Source organism: Bufo gargarizans, chromosome 8 (assembly GCF_014858855.1).
Source record: "Bufo gargarizans isolate SCDJY-AF-19 chromosome 8, ASM1485885v1, whole genome shotgun sequence".
Classification (NCBI taxonomy): domain Eukaryota; kingdom Metazoa; phylum Chordata; class Amphibia; order Anura; family Bufonidae; genus Bufo; species Bufo gargarizans.
In genome coordinates this window covers 41,144,670-41,161,164 of record NC_058087.1, presented here as the reverse complement: position 1 = coordinate 41,161,164, position 16,495 = coordinate 41,144,670, and the positions used below count along the sequence as shown (strand labels likewise).

Here is a 16,495-nt window from a genome sequence, read left to right as displayed (position 1 = left end):
AAAACGATCTAGCGTCAGTGCTATACGTCTCTGGTATATATACCGTAACTACGAGTAGGAAAATATACTTACCTAAAAGTGCGGTTCACGGCTGTAACACAGACCGGTTCTGCACTGCACAGAGAATTCAGTCCCATTGATCGCTGTCCAAAGGGTGAAAATCCATTAACGTCTTTGAAGTGGGGCAGGGAAGCAAAGAATATTATGGAAAGACCATGGAAGGGTTTTCTGATCTCCTAAAAGATCTGACTTCTAGACTGCAAGGCAGAAAAGTCTTCCGCGGTATACAGGGATTTACCTATACTGACAAGGGGACTGTTCGTCCTCTGGAAATATACACCGAACTTATAGCCGGGACGTGTACAGTGGTATGCCATACTAATGCATATGTGACCCCTTGACACCCTACTAAATTATACAGCAATATTTAGACATTTTTTGAAATGAGACCTCTTGTATTGAGACATATAAGTATGACAACATAACACCTGAACATAAGCCGTTCATATTACCATACCTAATGTAGTCACCGAATGCGGTGTGAAAAACAGAGTAATGCCTCAATTCACCTGTGCTGGTGTTCTCGGGGGAAGAACAATCTGGGATCAGCTTTCTAACAAAAAGAGATAGTTATGAAAATTTCAGATGCAGAAAAGCTTTGGGCAGTTTGCATTTTTAGGACAAATCCATCAGCGTTCTATGGACAGAGGTTTTTGTCTAGCTGCACTCTTAATTGAAAACCCCATTTAAAAACATATGCATAATATTAGTGAATACTGGCCATGTTTGAATATTTGGAACATCATAATAAAATCGGTTTTCTGTAAACTCCTAGCTCCCCCTAGTGGCAGCTGCAGTCAGTCAGAATTGTATGATTTATAGTAACTCTAGAACCTCTTTCACACGAGCGTGCCGGATTAGGTCCAGAGGCGTTCAGGGTGCGTTCAGTTAAACTCGCACCATTTTGCAAGCAAGTTCAGTCAGTTTTGTCTGCGATTGCGTTCAGTTGTTCAGTTTTCTCCGCGCGGGTGCAATGCGTTTTGATGTGTTTTTCACGCGAGTGATAAAAAACGGAAGGTTTACAAACAACATCTCTTAGCAACCATCAGTAAAATGGGCATCGCATCCGCACTTGCTTTCGGATGCAATGCGTTTTTCACTGAAGCCCCATTAACTTCTATGAGTGAAAAACGTAGAATATAGAACATGCTTCGTTTTTCACACAACGCAGAACTGATGCGTGAAAAAAAAAAACACTCATGTACACAGACCCATTGAAATGAATGGGTCAGGATTTAGTGCGGGTGCTATGCGTTCACGTCACGCATTGCACCCGCACGGAAAACTTGCTCGTGTGAAAGGGGCCTATAGATAATTATTTGAACCTCTGCATATAATGGGATATAAATTATGAAATTATAGAGCTTGGAACCTAAACATTAAATTATGTTTATAGTCAGAGGTTCACTTTAAGACATAGGTCCACACTATAATACTGTGTATATTTAATCACTTTGAGGTTTTTCAGGATTTTACAAGTGATGGTCTATCTTTAGGATAGGTAATCAGTGTCTGATCGATGACACCTCACATCCCCGCAAAATATTTTTCTCGCTAAACCTGAAAAATCTATTTGAATTTTTTTATTTTCTTACCTCTATTTTACATCTTACTGCTTACGGCTTACATTGCTGATATATCAATTTTACAGTCATTGGTCTTTATAGCTTCTAGGTACCGCTGTGCAATTGCCTATAATGACACGTAACCTATCATCACATTGAAATCTGTCGCACACTATTATTGTGGATATGAAAAACACTGCAGATTAGAAACTGTACCAATCTGAGGGTCCCACACAGAACTGATTCAGTAGGACCCATTGTGTGCACAAAATCCCTTTGAATTAAGAGTTAAATTGTCTGTAATGTTTTTTGTGAAATTTTGCATGAATTGTATTGGGTGACAATACATTTTAGACACACTAAGGCCCCTTTCACACGGGCGAGTTTTCCGTGCGGGTGCGATGCGTGCGGTGAACGTATTGCACCCGCACTGAATCGTGACCCATTCATTTCTATGGGGCTGTGCACATGAGCGGTGATTTTCACGCATCACTTGTGCGTTGAATGAAAATCGCAGCATGCTCTATATTGTCCGATTTTCACGCGACGCAGGCCCCATAGAAGTGAATGGGAAGCGTGAAAATCGCATAGCATCCGCAAGCAAGTACGGATGCGGTGTGATTTTCACGCACGGTTGCTAGGAGACGATCGGGATGGAGACCCGATCATTATTATTTTCCCTTATAACATGGTTATAAGGGAAAATAATAGCATTCTGAATACAGAATGCATAGTAAAACAGCGCTAGAGGGGTTAAAAAAAATATAAAAAAATTTAACTCACCTTAGTCCACTTGATCGCGAAGCCCGGCATCTCCATGTGTCTCCTCTGCTGAACAGGACCTGGGGTGAGCATTAAATAGAGGTTAAGGACCTTTGATGATGTCACTCCGGTCATCACATGGTCTTTTACCATGGTGAATCACCATGGTAAAAGATCATGTGACGTACCATGTGATGACCGGAGTGACGTCATCAAAGGTCCTTAACCTCTATTTAATGCTCACCCCAGGTCCTGTTCAGCAGAGGAGACACAAGGAGATGCCGGGCTTCGCGATCAAGTGGACTAAGGTGAGTTAAATTATTTTTTATTTTTTTTAACCCCTCTAGCACTGTTTTACTATGCATTCTGTATTCAGAATGCTATTATTTTCCCTTATAACCATGTTATAAGGGAAAATAATACATTCTTCAGAACATCAATCCCAAGCCCGAACTTCTGTGAAGAAGTTCGGGTTTGGGTACCAAACATGCGCGATTTTTCTCACGCGAGTGCAACGCATGACAATGTTTTGCACTCACGCGGAAAAATCGCGCATTTTCCCGCAACGCACCCGCCTCTTATCCGGGCAAAAAAAACTGACGCCCGTGTGAAAGAGGCCTAAAAAGTAAGACTACGGCAAGCAATGACTAATTGCTTTTTATAGCAGTCACTTTATTTCTTGCTTTTTATTTCAGATCTTACTATACAGACATGATGTAAGCCCGTCACCTAGTGTTAAGCTCATCCCCATCTCTGCTGCCAGCTTATGTCTACTTGGTTATGCGTTACTTCATGTTCCCTGTAATTCCCCGTTGGAGCACTCAGGTTTCTAATCATTTGTTCTTTTGTTAAACATCCCGATTACTTTTTGTTTAGTGCAAACTAAAAGCCCTTTTACATGGGCCGAGGGTCAGGGATAAAGGTGTCACCGCCACGTGCTGATTCATCGGATGATCACATTTTTTATGTGGCACATGAAATCTTTGTTTGCCGCCAGCACATTGCTCTGTGTAAACAATTATTCTGTATGGGATAAATGACCACAGTAGAAATTGTTCCTACCCATACAGAGGAGATGACCACTGCATGTAAATGCAGCTATCACTTCGGCTGAACGATTATTAGGAATGTCCGGTTCCCCTCCTCCTCATTATCCTGTGTCTGGCCACAAGACAACTGTTGTTACAGAGGTGGGTCGTGGCCTCTCACCAATCACAGATTTCTGTATCCCAATGGCGTGGACCCATCGCCTACTCTCCCCTTCCCGGCGTGCCTGGCCACTGGGGTTGCTGTGACCCTCCAAATAGGATGCAGGCTGCTTGCCAAGCAAGGCCTCTATCCCTCTGCCCGAAGGGCGCACGTGCCCCCTCCAGATCTTTAAGGCCAGTTCGCACACTGGCAATATTAGAATGTGGGTTGGCTCACCCACGTTAGATCTATGGTATAGGTGCATGCTCCTCGACACACCCAATGTCAATTGTGTAAATGATTAATAACTGCGAATGAATTGGAGGGCACCCTGTTATCTGGGGTTGCACAGAACTGCACAAATGGTTACTAACAATATATGAAAATTTATTGTCAAGACCTGAGAATAGGATACAATTCTAAATTACACTCTCATAAAATAATAAAAATTAGATAAAAAGGTGGTAAAAGTGAAAATGGGTGATGATCCAATGTAATAGATGGGATAAAGATACAGGTGTACAATCGCTATTCAATGTTGGATGGTAGTCCAACCACTATAACTGCATTATGTTAGTACCCCATATTACATTTATAATGACACCATTCATTTAGGGGGGAGCCTTAAATATACATTATATCGCTAAATTGTCATCAACAGACTCTCGTATATTTCCAGTCGCGACTTGATGTTCAATATAGTTCATATATGGTAATTATCACCAAAATTATATAAGTCTCTCATGGATAAATCATGTGTTTTTAGTTTGGTTCATATACTTTCTTTAATTGAGAGGCTCCAATATTGCTTTAATTATTCTGTATAATAAGCCGGTGGCTTGATGTCCCTTATAGTGACACAGCGGTGAGTAATGACCAGGATAACATATGCGGTTTTCTCTGCGGCTAAACGTTGATTGCTCATAGCCACTGTATATGAAGCATAAAGTCTGATGTTCGTTGGTTATATAATTGTATTACTATAACAGATACTTTACCGCTCCTTGCTGTGGCGTGATCCTGTAGTATCCGGACGTAGGCGACTTTCAATGGCCACTTGGTGCAGCTTACTTGTTACTGCGGCATCCCAGGTGTTCTGGAGCCGCTGCTTAGATCTCGCCGCGGAGCAGCCAGCGTGTGCACTTTGTAGTGTAGATCACCGTGCCACAGAAAGCTGGCAAATGGATTAGTAGAGTTCGCTCCTTGTTCGCTGATTTGTCAGCATAAGTAAATAACTGGACTTCAAGCTTGTCGCCCCTCTTCATATTTTCACAAAATGCGTTTCGGAGACTCAATCTCCTTCCTCAGTGGTAAATTATCAGTACCGTCTCACTGCTTTTATAAGATGTTTTCTCAATGAGGGGGCGGTGATACTGATATGATTTAGGGTACTTTCACACTTGCGGCAGAGGATTCCGGAAGGCAGTTCCGTCGCAGGAACTACCTGCCGGATCCGGCAATCCGGACGCAAACTGATGGCATTTGTCAGACAGATCCGTCTGACAAATGCATTAAAATACCGGATCCGTCTCTCTGGTGTCATTCGGAAAAACGGAACTAGCATTCATATATTTTTTTTGCATTTTTAAAGGTCTGTGCATGCGCAGACCGGAAGGCCGGATCCATTTTGCCAGAACACTTAATGCCGGATCCGGCATTAATACACTTCGATGTAAATTAATCCGGCATTCCGGCAAGTGATCAGTATTTTTGGTTGGAGAGAAAACTGCAGCATGCTGCGGTATTTTCTCCGTCCAAAAAACGTAAGAGGAACTGAACTGATGCATCCTGAACGGAATGCTCTCCATTCAGAATGCATTAGGATAAAACTGATCAGTTTTTTTTATGGTATTGAGCCCCTGTGACGGAACTCAATACCGGAAAACAAAAACGCTAGTATGAAAGTACCCCTAGGGTGCATTCACATGATCATTTAGCTTTCCGCTCTTCTGTTCAGTCAGAAGAAGAGAGAGAGAGAAAAAAAAACAGGATCCTGTAAAAAAAACAGATCCTGTTGCATCAGTTATGCATAGAATTGCATAGGATCCGTTTTTTTACAGGATCCAGTAAAACAAACTGATCCAGTTGCATCAGTTGTCATCAGTTTGAGCCATTTCCGTCTGAGATCCGTTTTTTTAGATGGAAACAAAAGTACTGCATGGAGGACTTTTTTTTCCCTTCTAAAAACGGATCTCAGACGGAAATGGCTCAAACGGATGACAACTGATGCATCAGGATCCGTTTTTTTGCAGGATCCTGTTTTTTTTTTCTCTCTCTCTTCTTCTGACGGATCAGAAGAACGGAAAGCTAAACAGTGATGTGAATGCACCCTTATCCATGAGAGACTTATATCATTTTGGTGATGAATTACCATATATGAACTATACTGAACATTAAGTTGCGACTGGAAATATACGAGAGTCTCTTGATGACAATTTAGTGATATAATGGTGTCATTATAAATGTAATATGGGGTAGTGACATAATGCAGTTATTGCTAGATTTAATCTGCCGAACGCTCAGTGGTTTGACTACCATCCAACATTGAATAGCGATTGTACACCTGTATCTTTATCCCATCTATTACATTGGATCATCACCCATTTTCACTTGTATCACCTTTTTATCTTAGTTTTATCATTTTATGAGTGTGTAATTTAGAATTTAGAATTTTATCCTATTCTCAGGTCTTGACAATACATTTTCATATACTTTTAGTAACCATTTGTGCAGTTCTGTGCAACCCCAGATAAGAGTGCCCGCCAATTAATTCGCAGTTCGCACACTCCCTATTCTGCTGTAGCCTATGACTGGCTACCATGGAGTACTTTAGGCACTGTCCTCTGTCAGAGGTGCCTGAGCAATAGGCTCTTAGCTTCCTATTATCCTGCAAAGGTATGCTACTTCGTTATCTACCCATGTACCGACTATATGCCCATTTTCTGGATTGTGACCCTCCGCTGCCTGACCTGACTTGTGCCTGAGCTCCGCTTTGACACTTTGCTGCCTGCCCTGACCTCAGCCTCGGAACGTTTACCGTATTTCAAGTACTCTGCCTGTCCTGACCTTGACTTTTTCCCGAATATGATTTTACCTAACCCCTTAGTGCCCTGCACTGGTGTTCTTTGACCCCCTGTGTCAATCACACAAAGACTACACTAGGAGGCAGTGGCCTGATGGTTCCCCTGGAGTAAAGTCCAGGTCCCTGTACAGCGGTTAACAGGTGAAAACCAGGGAACTGCCAGGATCATGCATATAGGAGGTATTGCTTGACACAGTGGTTCCACACTCACTACTGTATCAACCGGATGTAGCAGGAGCCATGTCTGCTGTCCATTGACTGCACAGGCCAACCACCTGAACCCATGTTCTCTGCAGGTTTTCTAAGACTATCAGGAACATGCGAAGATCGTGTAGACTGTCAAACAATGCCTGCAAGATTATCTCCTGCTTACTCTCATCACTCTTTTAATGGCCACAGTGTGGTTATCTTAAAGGCAAAACTATCATCTATAATTTTTACTAATTAAAACCAGATACTGACACATATTCTTTTTTTAACCTGTTTTGATTATTTTTATTCTATTTTTTGTATATGATTATGTTGGTGGCCATTTTGCCTGAGCTTTCAGAAATCTACTTTACAATAGCCACATGGACCATGCAGTCTGCTGCCTGAAAAAAAAATAATAATAATTGGCTCAAGTAAAGATTAATTGATTTAAACAATATTTCATTTTCTGATGACACATTCCCTTTAAAGGGGTTTTCCGAGACATTTCTACTGATGAGCTATCCTCTGTATAGGGTTTCAGTATCTGATCAGTGGGGGTCTGCCACCTGGGACCCTCACCGATCAGCTGTTTGAGAAAGCACCAGCACTCACAGTAGCGCCACAGCCTTCTTGCAGCTCACCCTAGACCATGTGATGTCACGTTCATCGGTCACATGGCCTAGGCGCAACTCAGCCCCATTGAAGTGAATGGGAATGAGGTGCGATACCAAGCACAGCCACTATCAAATGGACGACGCTGTGCTTGATGAGAGAAAGCTGTGGCGCTGCTGTGAGCGCCGATGCCTTCACAAACAGCTGATTGGCGGGGGTCCTTGGTGTTGGACCCTCATCGATCAGATACTGATTACCTATCCAGAGGAAAACCCTTTTAATGATGAAAAGAAAATGTGATCCTAAGACTGTAAATTGGGCGTCAGCATACAGGTGCAAATTACACACAAACAGTAGACACAGTCAGGAGTTACATTTTTAAAGGGATTGACCAAGCTTCTAAATAACCGGGACAAAGACGGGCAACGGTATAAAATAATGAATTAAGCATTACTTACCTGATGAATCCACCCCCTCTACTTCAGCACTGGCGTACCTGTTCTCCCCACCAGACTTTGTCCACTGGGTTGCAGTGAGCGGTACATCGTTCACGCCAGGGATTGGTTGCAGAGGTTCAGTTACTGGCTGCAGTGGTCACATGTCATCCAAATCATCGATCGCTGCAGCCCAGTAAACAAATTGTCTCGAGGAGCACTGGATCGGCGAGGGATTCAACGGCCAAATGATGCATTTTTTGTTACCTTATACAGTTTCTTGGCCCCTGGTTTATGTGTACATTTATTTAACACTATGAATTCTGCTATGAGTGATACAATAAGTATCAATATTTACTTTATGCCAGCCTTTTAGTGGCCATTTTCTTTTCTTCAGCATGAATCCTTCATGTTTTTCCGGTTTCTGGACACTTGTCTGTCCTATCTTCAGTCCCTCTATGATTTCCCAGCTGTCTCCTTCCTGTTAATATAAAAACGATGAATGTTTTAATAAGTACAGCTAAAATGTATTTATGCAAGGAACAAAGCTACCTCCACAGAATACATCAACTATGCGGCATGTGAGGCGCCATACACATAATGATACTGTTAGAGGAACATTCTGGGTAGAATTAATACAGAATCAACCTGGAGATGAGGGGTGGGTGCATGACACACTGGTCGTCACCTTAGCATTCTTTCTCATACACCTCATCCTCCCTCAGATCATGCACCTAGCCTAACACAGTGTACTTTAATAGCTTTGCCTAGAGCAGTGATGGCTAATCTCCGGCACTCCAGCTGTGGTGAAACTACAACTCCCAACATGCTCCATTCATTTCTATGGAGTTCTGAGAACAGCCAAGCAAGTGTACATCTTGGGAGTTGTAGTTTTACCACAGCTGGAGTGCCGGAGGTTAGCCATCACAGGTCTTTAAAAACAGGATTCCTTTAAAAACAGTTAGGCATACGGAAAACACTTAGACAATCGGATGCTTTATAAACCGTTGTACATGTGCTTTATTAAGTGCCTCCTCAGATACATCCTAAAGCTAAAAATTTGTGAACGTCTTTCACGACTAATGGAACTTGTTGGACACCCTACTGGCATTCAAAATCATGGGCCTTCAAGTAGTTTTACTGGACTTTGAGCCTGATGACCTATCCTCAGGCTAGGTAATCAATATCTGATTGGTGGGGGGGGGGGGGGGGATCTGGCAACCAGAACCCCCACCACTCACTTTCAGGCAGCCACCACCGCTGAAAACCATGCAGTGGATAGCAGGAAACATGTTGGGGCTGGCTGCATCGGTGACAACATTGTGTAGTATGGGTATGCATTAACACTTCTTTAAGTGCCTTAGTGTACCAGATGACTCAATTTTTCCATACCTGCATTACTTTGAGTCTGAAACTCCATATGACAAATACACTCACCTAAAGAATTATTAGGAACACCTGTTCTATTTCTCATTAATGCGATTATCTAGTCAACTAATCACATGGCAGTTGCTTCAATGCATGTAGGGTTGTGGTCCTGGTCAAGACAATCTCCTGAACTCCAAACTGAATGTCAGAATGGGAAAGAAAGGTGATTTAAGCAATTTTGAGCGTGGCATGGTTGTTGGTGCCAGGCGGGCCGGTCTGAGTATTTCACAATCTGCTCAGTTACTGAGATTTTCACGCACAACCATTTCTAGGGTTTACAAAGATTGGTGTGAAAAGGGAAAAACATCCAGTATGCGGCAGTCCTGTGGGCAAAAATGCCTTGTTGATGCTAGAGGTCAGAGGAGAATGGGCCGACTGATTCAAGCTGATAGAAGAGCAATGTTGACTGAAATAACCACTCGTTACAACCGAGGTATGCAGCAAAGCATTTGTGAAGCCACAACACGCACAACCTTGAGGCGGATGGGCTACAACAGCAGGAGACCCCACCGGGTACCACTCATCTCCACTACAAATAGGAAAAAGAGGCTACAATTTGCACGAGCTCACCAAAATTGGACTGTTGAAGACTGGAAAAATGTTGCCTGGTCTGATGAGTCTCGATTTCTGTTGAGACATTCAAATGGTAGAGTCCGAATTTGGCGTAAACAGAATGAGAACATGTGTCCATCATGCCTTGTTACCACTGTGCAGGCTGGTGGTGGTGGTGTAATGGTGTGGGGGATGTTTTCTGGGCACACTTTATGCCCCTTAGTGCCAATTGGCCATCGTTTAAATGCCACGGGCTACCTGAGCATTGTTTCTGACCATGTCCATCCCTTCATGACCACCATGTACCCATCCTCTGATGGCTACTTCCAGCAGGATAATGCACCATGTCACAAAGCTTGAATCATTTCAAATTGGTTTCTTGAACATGACAATGAGTTCACTGTACTAAAATGTCAGTCACCAGATCTCAACCCAATAGAGCATCTTTGGGATGTGGTGGAACGGGAGCTTCGTGCCCTGGATGTGCATCCCTCAAATCTCCATCAACTGCAAGATGCTATCCTACCAATATGGGCCAACATTTCTAAAGAATGCTATCAGCACCTTGTTGAATTAATGCCACGTAGAATTAAGGCAGTTCTGAAGGCAAAAGGGGGTCCAACACCGTATTAGTATGGTGTTCCTAATAATTCTTTAGGTAAGTGTATATTAGACTCGATAAGTACTTACGGTAACTTCCATACAGATTTTTATTGTCAGTCAAGCCACAGCCTAGTGAATATGGGGAATCCTATTTTATGAAGGGTGTAAGGCTTTATACACATTATGTTACTAACATTGCTCTCATGTATACCTCGGCCTTAGGGTCCATTCACACATCCGTGTGTGTTTTGCGGATCCGCAAAACACAGACAGCAGCAATGTGCGTTCCTCATTTTGCGGACCGCACATTGCCGACACTAAGAGAATATGCCTATTCTTGTCCGCAGACATGTTCTATTTTTTCCAGGATCGGAATTGCGGACCCGGAAGTGCGGGTCCGCAATTCCGGATCGTGCGGCCCCATAGAAATGTGTGGTTCCGCAATTCCGTTCCGCAAAATGCGGAATGGAATTGCGGATGTGTAAATGGAGCCTTATAGGCCTCTTCCACATGTCTCTCACACACACATTACAGTCTATGGGTCCACGAAAACCACAAACGCACACACTATCCATCTTTGGCCCATGGTTTTCACAAACCATTGGTAGGAGATGTTCGGAAAACTAATTTTCAGCCCAGAGTCACACACCATCTCTTTGACATTGCTAATGTTCTTTTGGCTTTAAAGAGCTTGAAAGGGATTGTATACAGTCCTGGGAGGCCTCAATGTGTCATACATGACTTTTCAGGGCATTGTGAGCTTAGATCGAACCTCACAGTTGATTCTATTGAACCAGACCCAAAACTAATTTAGGGAAATTCACTTGTTTATATGGAGCCTGAGCAGTCATTTGGTATACACATTTATTGGCACTAATTGTACTATTGGCGGCAGTCACTACCGCCTATAATGCATAATAGGTGTGGACCCACTGTGCCAATTAACTGGTTTGACTTTGGTTGTCCTAGTGCTCCCCTGGTTTTCATCCTTATACAGGGATCTGGTCTTTGCTGCAGGGTAGACACCAGGCCGCTACCTCTTGGAATAACCCCAGTGTAGTTGGCAGCCCAACCCACGGGAGTCAGAGACAGAACACCAAGGGATCCGGCTATACACGTAGTCAGTAAACAGGCCGAGGTAAGGGCAGGCAGAGTATGTGCAAATCTGAATACAGTCCAGAGGTCAGGGCAGGCAGCTCAGGGTCAGCACGGTGAACAGGCACAGGGAAGATCAGGCGGCAGATAAATCAGTGTCCAGCAGACAGGTAGATGTCGGTACACAGGCAGACAAATGGATTATAGCTCATTTACAAGGTCAAGCAGACCAGAGGACCTGGCAGGAACTGTAGAGGTCATGGCCATGAACCACTATTGGCAGCAGTCAATGCCGCCTATAATGGATAATAGGTGTGGACCCACTGTGCCAATTAACAGGTTTGACTTTGGGCTACTCCTGAGGCCGTTGTCCTAGTGCTCCCCTGGTTTTCATCCTTATACAGGGATCTGGTCTTTGCTGCAGCGTAGACACCATAGCGCTTTTATCTGACTAACTTTATTAATATTCTTCAGAATACCCATGGCATGACATATCAGGAATCAGTGACCATCTTAAGTGCACATAGCCTACATTCTAGGGGGTCAATTCTGAAACTGCGAAATGTCCCCGACTAAATACATGTGCAGTGCCCTGTCACGGCCACAGACATATGTCACTGGTGTACACAACATGTGGTGAAGAGGCAATGGTACAAGTGCTTGAAAAAAGAACTGTCAAATCAGTTCAGGTTAAAGCATGAATTACTGGCTTTGTGATAGAAATCGGTGCCACCAGGAAGACGGCCTGTTGGGAAATAAAGAAACTCATTATGCAGGATTATGCAACATCAGCTGTCGCCTTCTATCGCTTTATAAATGCCGGGGACATATCTATTGGAGATCTCTTGGAAGTGTTACTGTTGTGTTAACGAGCTGTACTGTCAGCTGTTTGTGCATGTACATTTAGTAGAAGCGCTTGCATCATCTAGTTCGTGCATAGCTTGCCAATAAAGAGAAGTAAATCAATCAAACGTAGAACTGGTATAGTTAATACATATTTATTGTAACAATCAGGTTTTACCATGTTGTAACGATTCAGAAAATTAAAGGGGTTTTCTCACTTCAGCAAATAGCATTTATCATGTAGACTCAATTAACACGAGGCCCTTACTAATGTATTGTGATTGTCCATATTGTCTCCTTTGCTGGCTTGATTCATTTTTCCAGCGCATTATACACTGCTCGTATCCAGGGGTTACGACCACCCTGTAATCCAGCGGCAGTGGTCGTGCACTAGGAAAATGTGCTGGCAACTCTGGTGGACGGGACCGTGGAAGGGTTTTTTCCCATAGTGTGCCAGCGTGGCCACCGCTGTTGGATTACAAGGTGGTCATAACCATCGACACAAGCAGTGTGTAATGTGATACAAAAATGAGTCAAGCCAGCAAAGAAGGCAACATGGAAAATTCATTATATACATTAAAATATCACAATGCAATACAAAGTGCCTTGTATTAAAGGGGTTATCCCATCTTAGACAATGGGGGCATATCGCTACAATATGCCTCCATTGTCTGATAGGTGCGAGTCCCACCGCTGAAACCCGCACCAACAAAGAAAACGGAGCCGAGAAACTTTAGAAGGGCGCACTGCGCATGCGCAGCCGCCCTCCATTCATTTCTATGGAGCCGCCGAAAATAGCCAAGCGCTGATTCGGCTATTTCCGTCGGCCCCATAGAAATTAATGGGAGCGGTGGCCGCGCATGCGCGGTGCGCTCCCATTTACTTCAATGGGAGAGGCGGGGAGCTGCGCCTGGTGGTGGATGGACCCCAGCCACAACTCTCCCGGGCTTTCCCCGGGGATAACCCCTTTAACTTTTTCTACATGATAAATGCCATTTGCTGAAGTGAGACAACCCCTTTAACTGTACTGCATGGGATGTCGAATGAGGAGCCCTAAGGAAGTGGAGGTGTCACTGTGACCAATTTGCTAAGAGTTTGTAGGTAATAGAAAAAAAATATGTTTTCATCACATGCTAGTATTTGCTTAATGGGTTCATCACCCCTTTTATGCTTATTAATGAAATGCTTAATACCATTCTTTTTTATTGTTAGGGCATTCCAAAGTTTTACCGCTCTATCTTGCACATTTAAACATTCTCCAGTGATTCAATAATCTTTTTTGCTGTGTAGAACTACACAACTGCACCCGATATTCAGCAATGCATAAGGGAAATTGAAATTTTCCGGCGCCCCCTCTTGCTCTCACTATTGCTATATGCTATCCATTCTGCAACAGGGGTTAACCATGGCTTCTAATAGCTCCTTCATTTATGTGGTTACCTATTCTTCTGAGACTTTAGGCTTTTTTGTCTTGTACCACAGATCATATGATACACTTCTGCCCCTGATTTGACAGGGACTACTGCAACATGCAGCGGCCGGGTCTGCAGGGGCAACACGTGAGGGACGGTGGACCAATGGGGGTAGTAGTTAATTTACTCACGGTTAGCAGAGACTCCCTGGGCCGGCGTGCAGTGATGGGAAGGACGGCACCAGTTCCTTCGGGGCACTCTCTGTTTGTCCAGGGAATCCTGCCAGATGGTGTTTGAGGGGCCCTGAGTGGAATGGGTTTTTGTTAAGGTGCCTAGGCGGCAGGATCCCTGGTGTTCGTGACGCCAATACCGTTAGGTGCAAAAGAAAAGTAATAAAGGGAGTCCAGACCTTGTGTGAAGTTCAATAGCAGCTTTACTTTTAATAAACGCTTGTCACAGCGATTTACAGACTTTATCTTGGCTCCAGCAGGTGTTAGCATTAACTCTGGCAGGCAAAAAAACTCAACTCTACTACATCTGTTGCTCTCTGGCTCTGGTGTGCTGATAGGCTCAAATTTACTCTTTTGCTTTCTGCTTTAGGCCTCATGCACACGATAGTTTTTTTTTCACGGTCCGCAAAAACGGGGTCCGTGGGTCCGTGATCCGTGACCGTTTTTTTGTCCGTGGGTCTTCCTTGATTTTTGGAGGATCCACGGACATGAAAAAAAAGTCGTTTTGGTGTCCGCCTGGCCGTGCGGAGCCAAACGGATCCGTCCTGAATTACAATGCAAGTCAATGGGGACGGATCCGTTTGATGTTGACACAATATGGTGCCATTTCAAACGGATCCGTCCCCATTGACTTTCAATGTAAAGTCTGGAGTTCTTTTATACCATCGGATTGGGAGTTTTCTCCAATCCGATGGTATATTTTACCTTAAAGCGTCCCCATCACCATGGGAACGCCTCTATGTTAGAATATACTGTCGGATATGAGCTACTTCGTGAAACTCAGATCCGACAGTATATTCTAACACAGTGGCGTTCCCATGGTGATGGGGACGCTTCTAGTTAGAATACACTACAAACTTTGTACAAGACTGCCCCCTGCTGCCTGGCAGCACCCGATCTCTTACAGGGGGATATGATAGCACAATTAACCCCTTCAGGTGCGGCACCTAAAGGGGTTAATTGTACTATCATATTCCCCTGTAAGAGATCAGGGCTGCCAGGCAGCAGGGGGCAGACCCCCCCCCTCCCCAGTTTGAATATCGTTGGTGGCACAGTGTGCGCCCCCCATCGGGCCCCCCCTTCCTCCCTCTAATGTTAGAAATCGTTGGTGGCACAGTGTGCGCCCACCATCGGCCCCCCCTCCCTCCCTCTATTGTAATAAATCGTTGGTGGCACAGTGTGCGCCCACCATCGCCCCCCCTCCCTCCCTCTATTGTAATAAATCGTTGGTGGCACAGTGTGCGCCCACCATCGGCCCCCCTCCCTCTATAGCAGTAACAACATTGGTGGCAGTGTGCGGCCTCCCAGTTTGAATATCGTTGGTGGCACAGTGTGCGCCCCCCATCGGGCCCCCCCTTCCTCCCTCTAATGTTAGAAATCGTTGGTGGCACAGTGTGCGCCCACCATCGCCCCCCCCTCCCTCCCTCTATTGTAATAAATCGTTGGTGGCACAGTGTGCGCCCACCATCGGCCCCCCTCCCTCTATAGCAGTAACAACATTGGTGGCAGTGTGCGGCCTCCCATTTCCCCCCCCCATCATTGGTGGCAGCGGAGTTCCGATCGGAGTCCCAGTTTAATCGCTGGGGCTCCGATCGGTAACCATGGCAACCAGGAAGCTACTGCAGCCCTGGTTGCCATGGTTACTTAGCAATAGTACAACAGTAGAAGATTCATACTTACCTGCTTGCTGCTGCGATGTCTGTGAACGGCCGGGAGCTCCTCCTACTGGTAAGTGACAGTTCTTTAGCAATGCGCCGCACAGACCTTTCACTTACCAGTAGGTGGAGCTCCCGGGCGGACAGACATCGCAGCAGCAAGCAGGTAACTATGAGTCTTCTACTATTGTACTATTGCTAAGTAACCATGGCAACCTGGACTGCAGTAGCGTCCTGGTTGCCATGGTTACCGATCGGAGCCCCAGCGATTAAACTGGGACTCCGATCGGAACTCCGCTGCCACCAATGATGGGGGGGGGGGGAATGGGAGGCCGCACACTGCCACCAATGTTGTTACTGTTATAGAGGGAGGGGGGGCCGATGGTGGGCGCACACTGTGCCACCAACGATTTATTACAATAGAGGGAGGGAGGGGGGGCGATGGTGGGCGCACACTGTGCCACCAACGATTTATTACAATAGAGGGAGGGAGGGGGGGGGCGATGGTGGGCGCACACTGTGCCACCAACGATTTCTAACATTAGAGGGAGGAAGGGGGGGCCCGATGGGGGGCGCACACTGTGCCACCAACGATATTCAAACTGGGGAGGGGGGGGTCTGCCCCCTGCTGCCTGGCAGCCCTGATCTCTTACAGGGGAATATGATAGTACAATTAGCCCCTTTAGGTGCCGCACCTGAAGGGGTTAATTGTGCTATCATATCCCCCTGTAAGAGATCGGGTGCAGCCAGGCAGCAGGGGGCAGTCTTGTACAAAGTTTGTA

At 44.9% G+C, this 16,495-nt stretch overlaps 1 protein-coding gene across 4 annotated transcripts in view; it reads right to left on the bottom strand.

Annotated features, from left to right (window-relative positions):
* Positions 1-16,495, bottom strand: part of OSBPL6 (oxysterol binding protein like 6) — a 273,275-nt gene that overhangs the window by 119,466 nt on the left and 137,314 nt on the right. For all 4 annotated transcript variants that reach the window (XM_044303514.1, XM_044303517.1, XM_044303515.1 and 1 more), the window contains one exon: positions 8,254-8,376. In XM_044303514.1, coding sequence (XP_044159449.1) covers positions 8,254-8,376 — 123 coding nt within the window. The remainder of the gene's footprint in view (positions 1-8,253; positions 8,377-16,495) is intronic.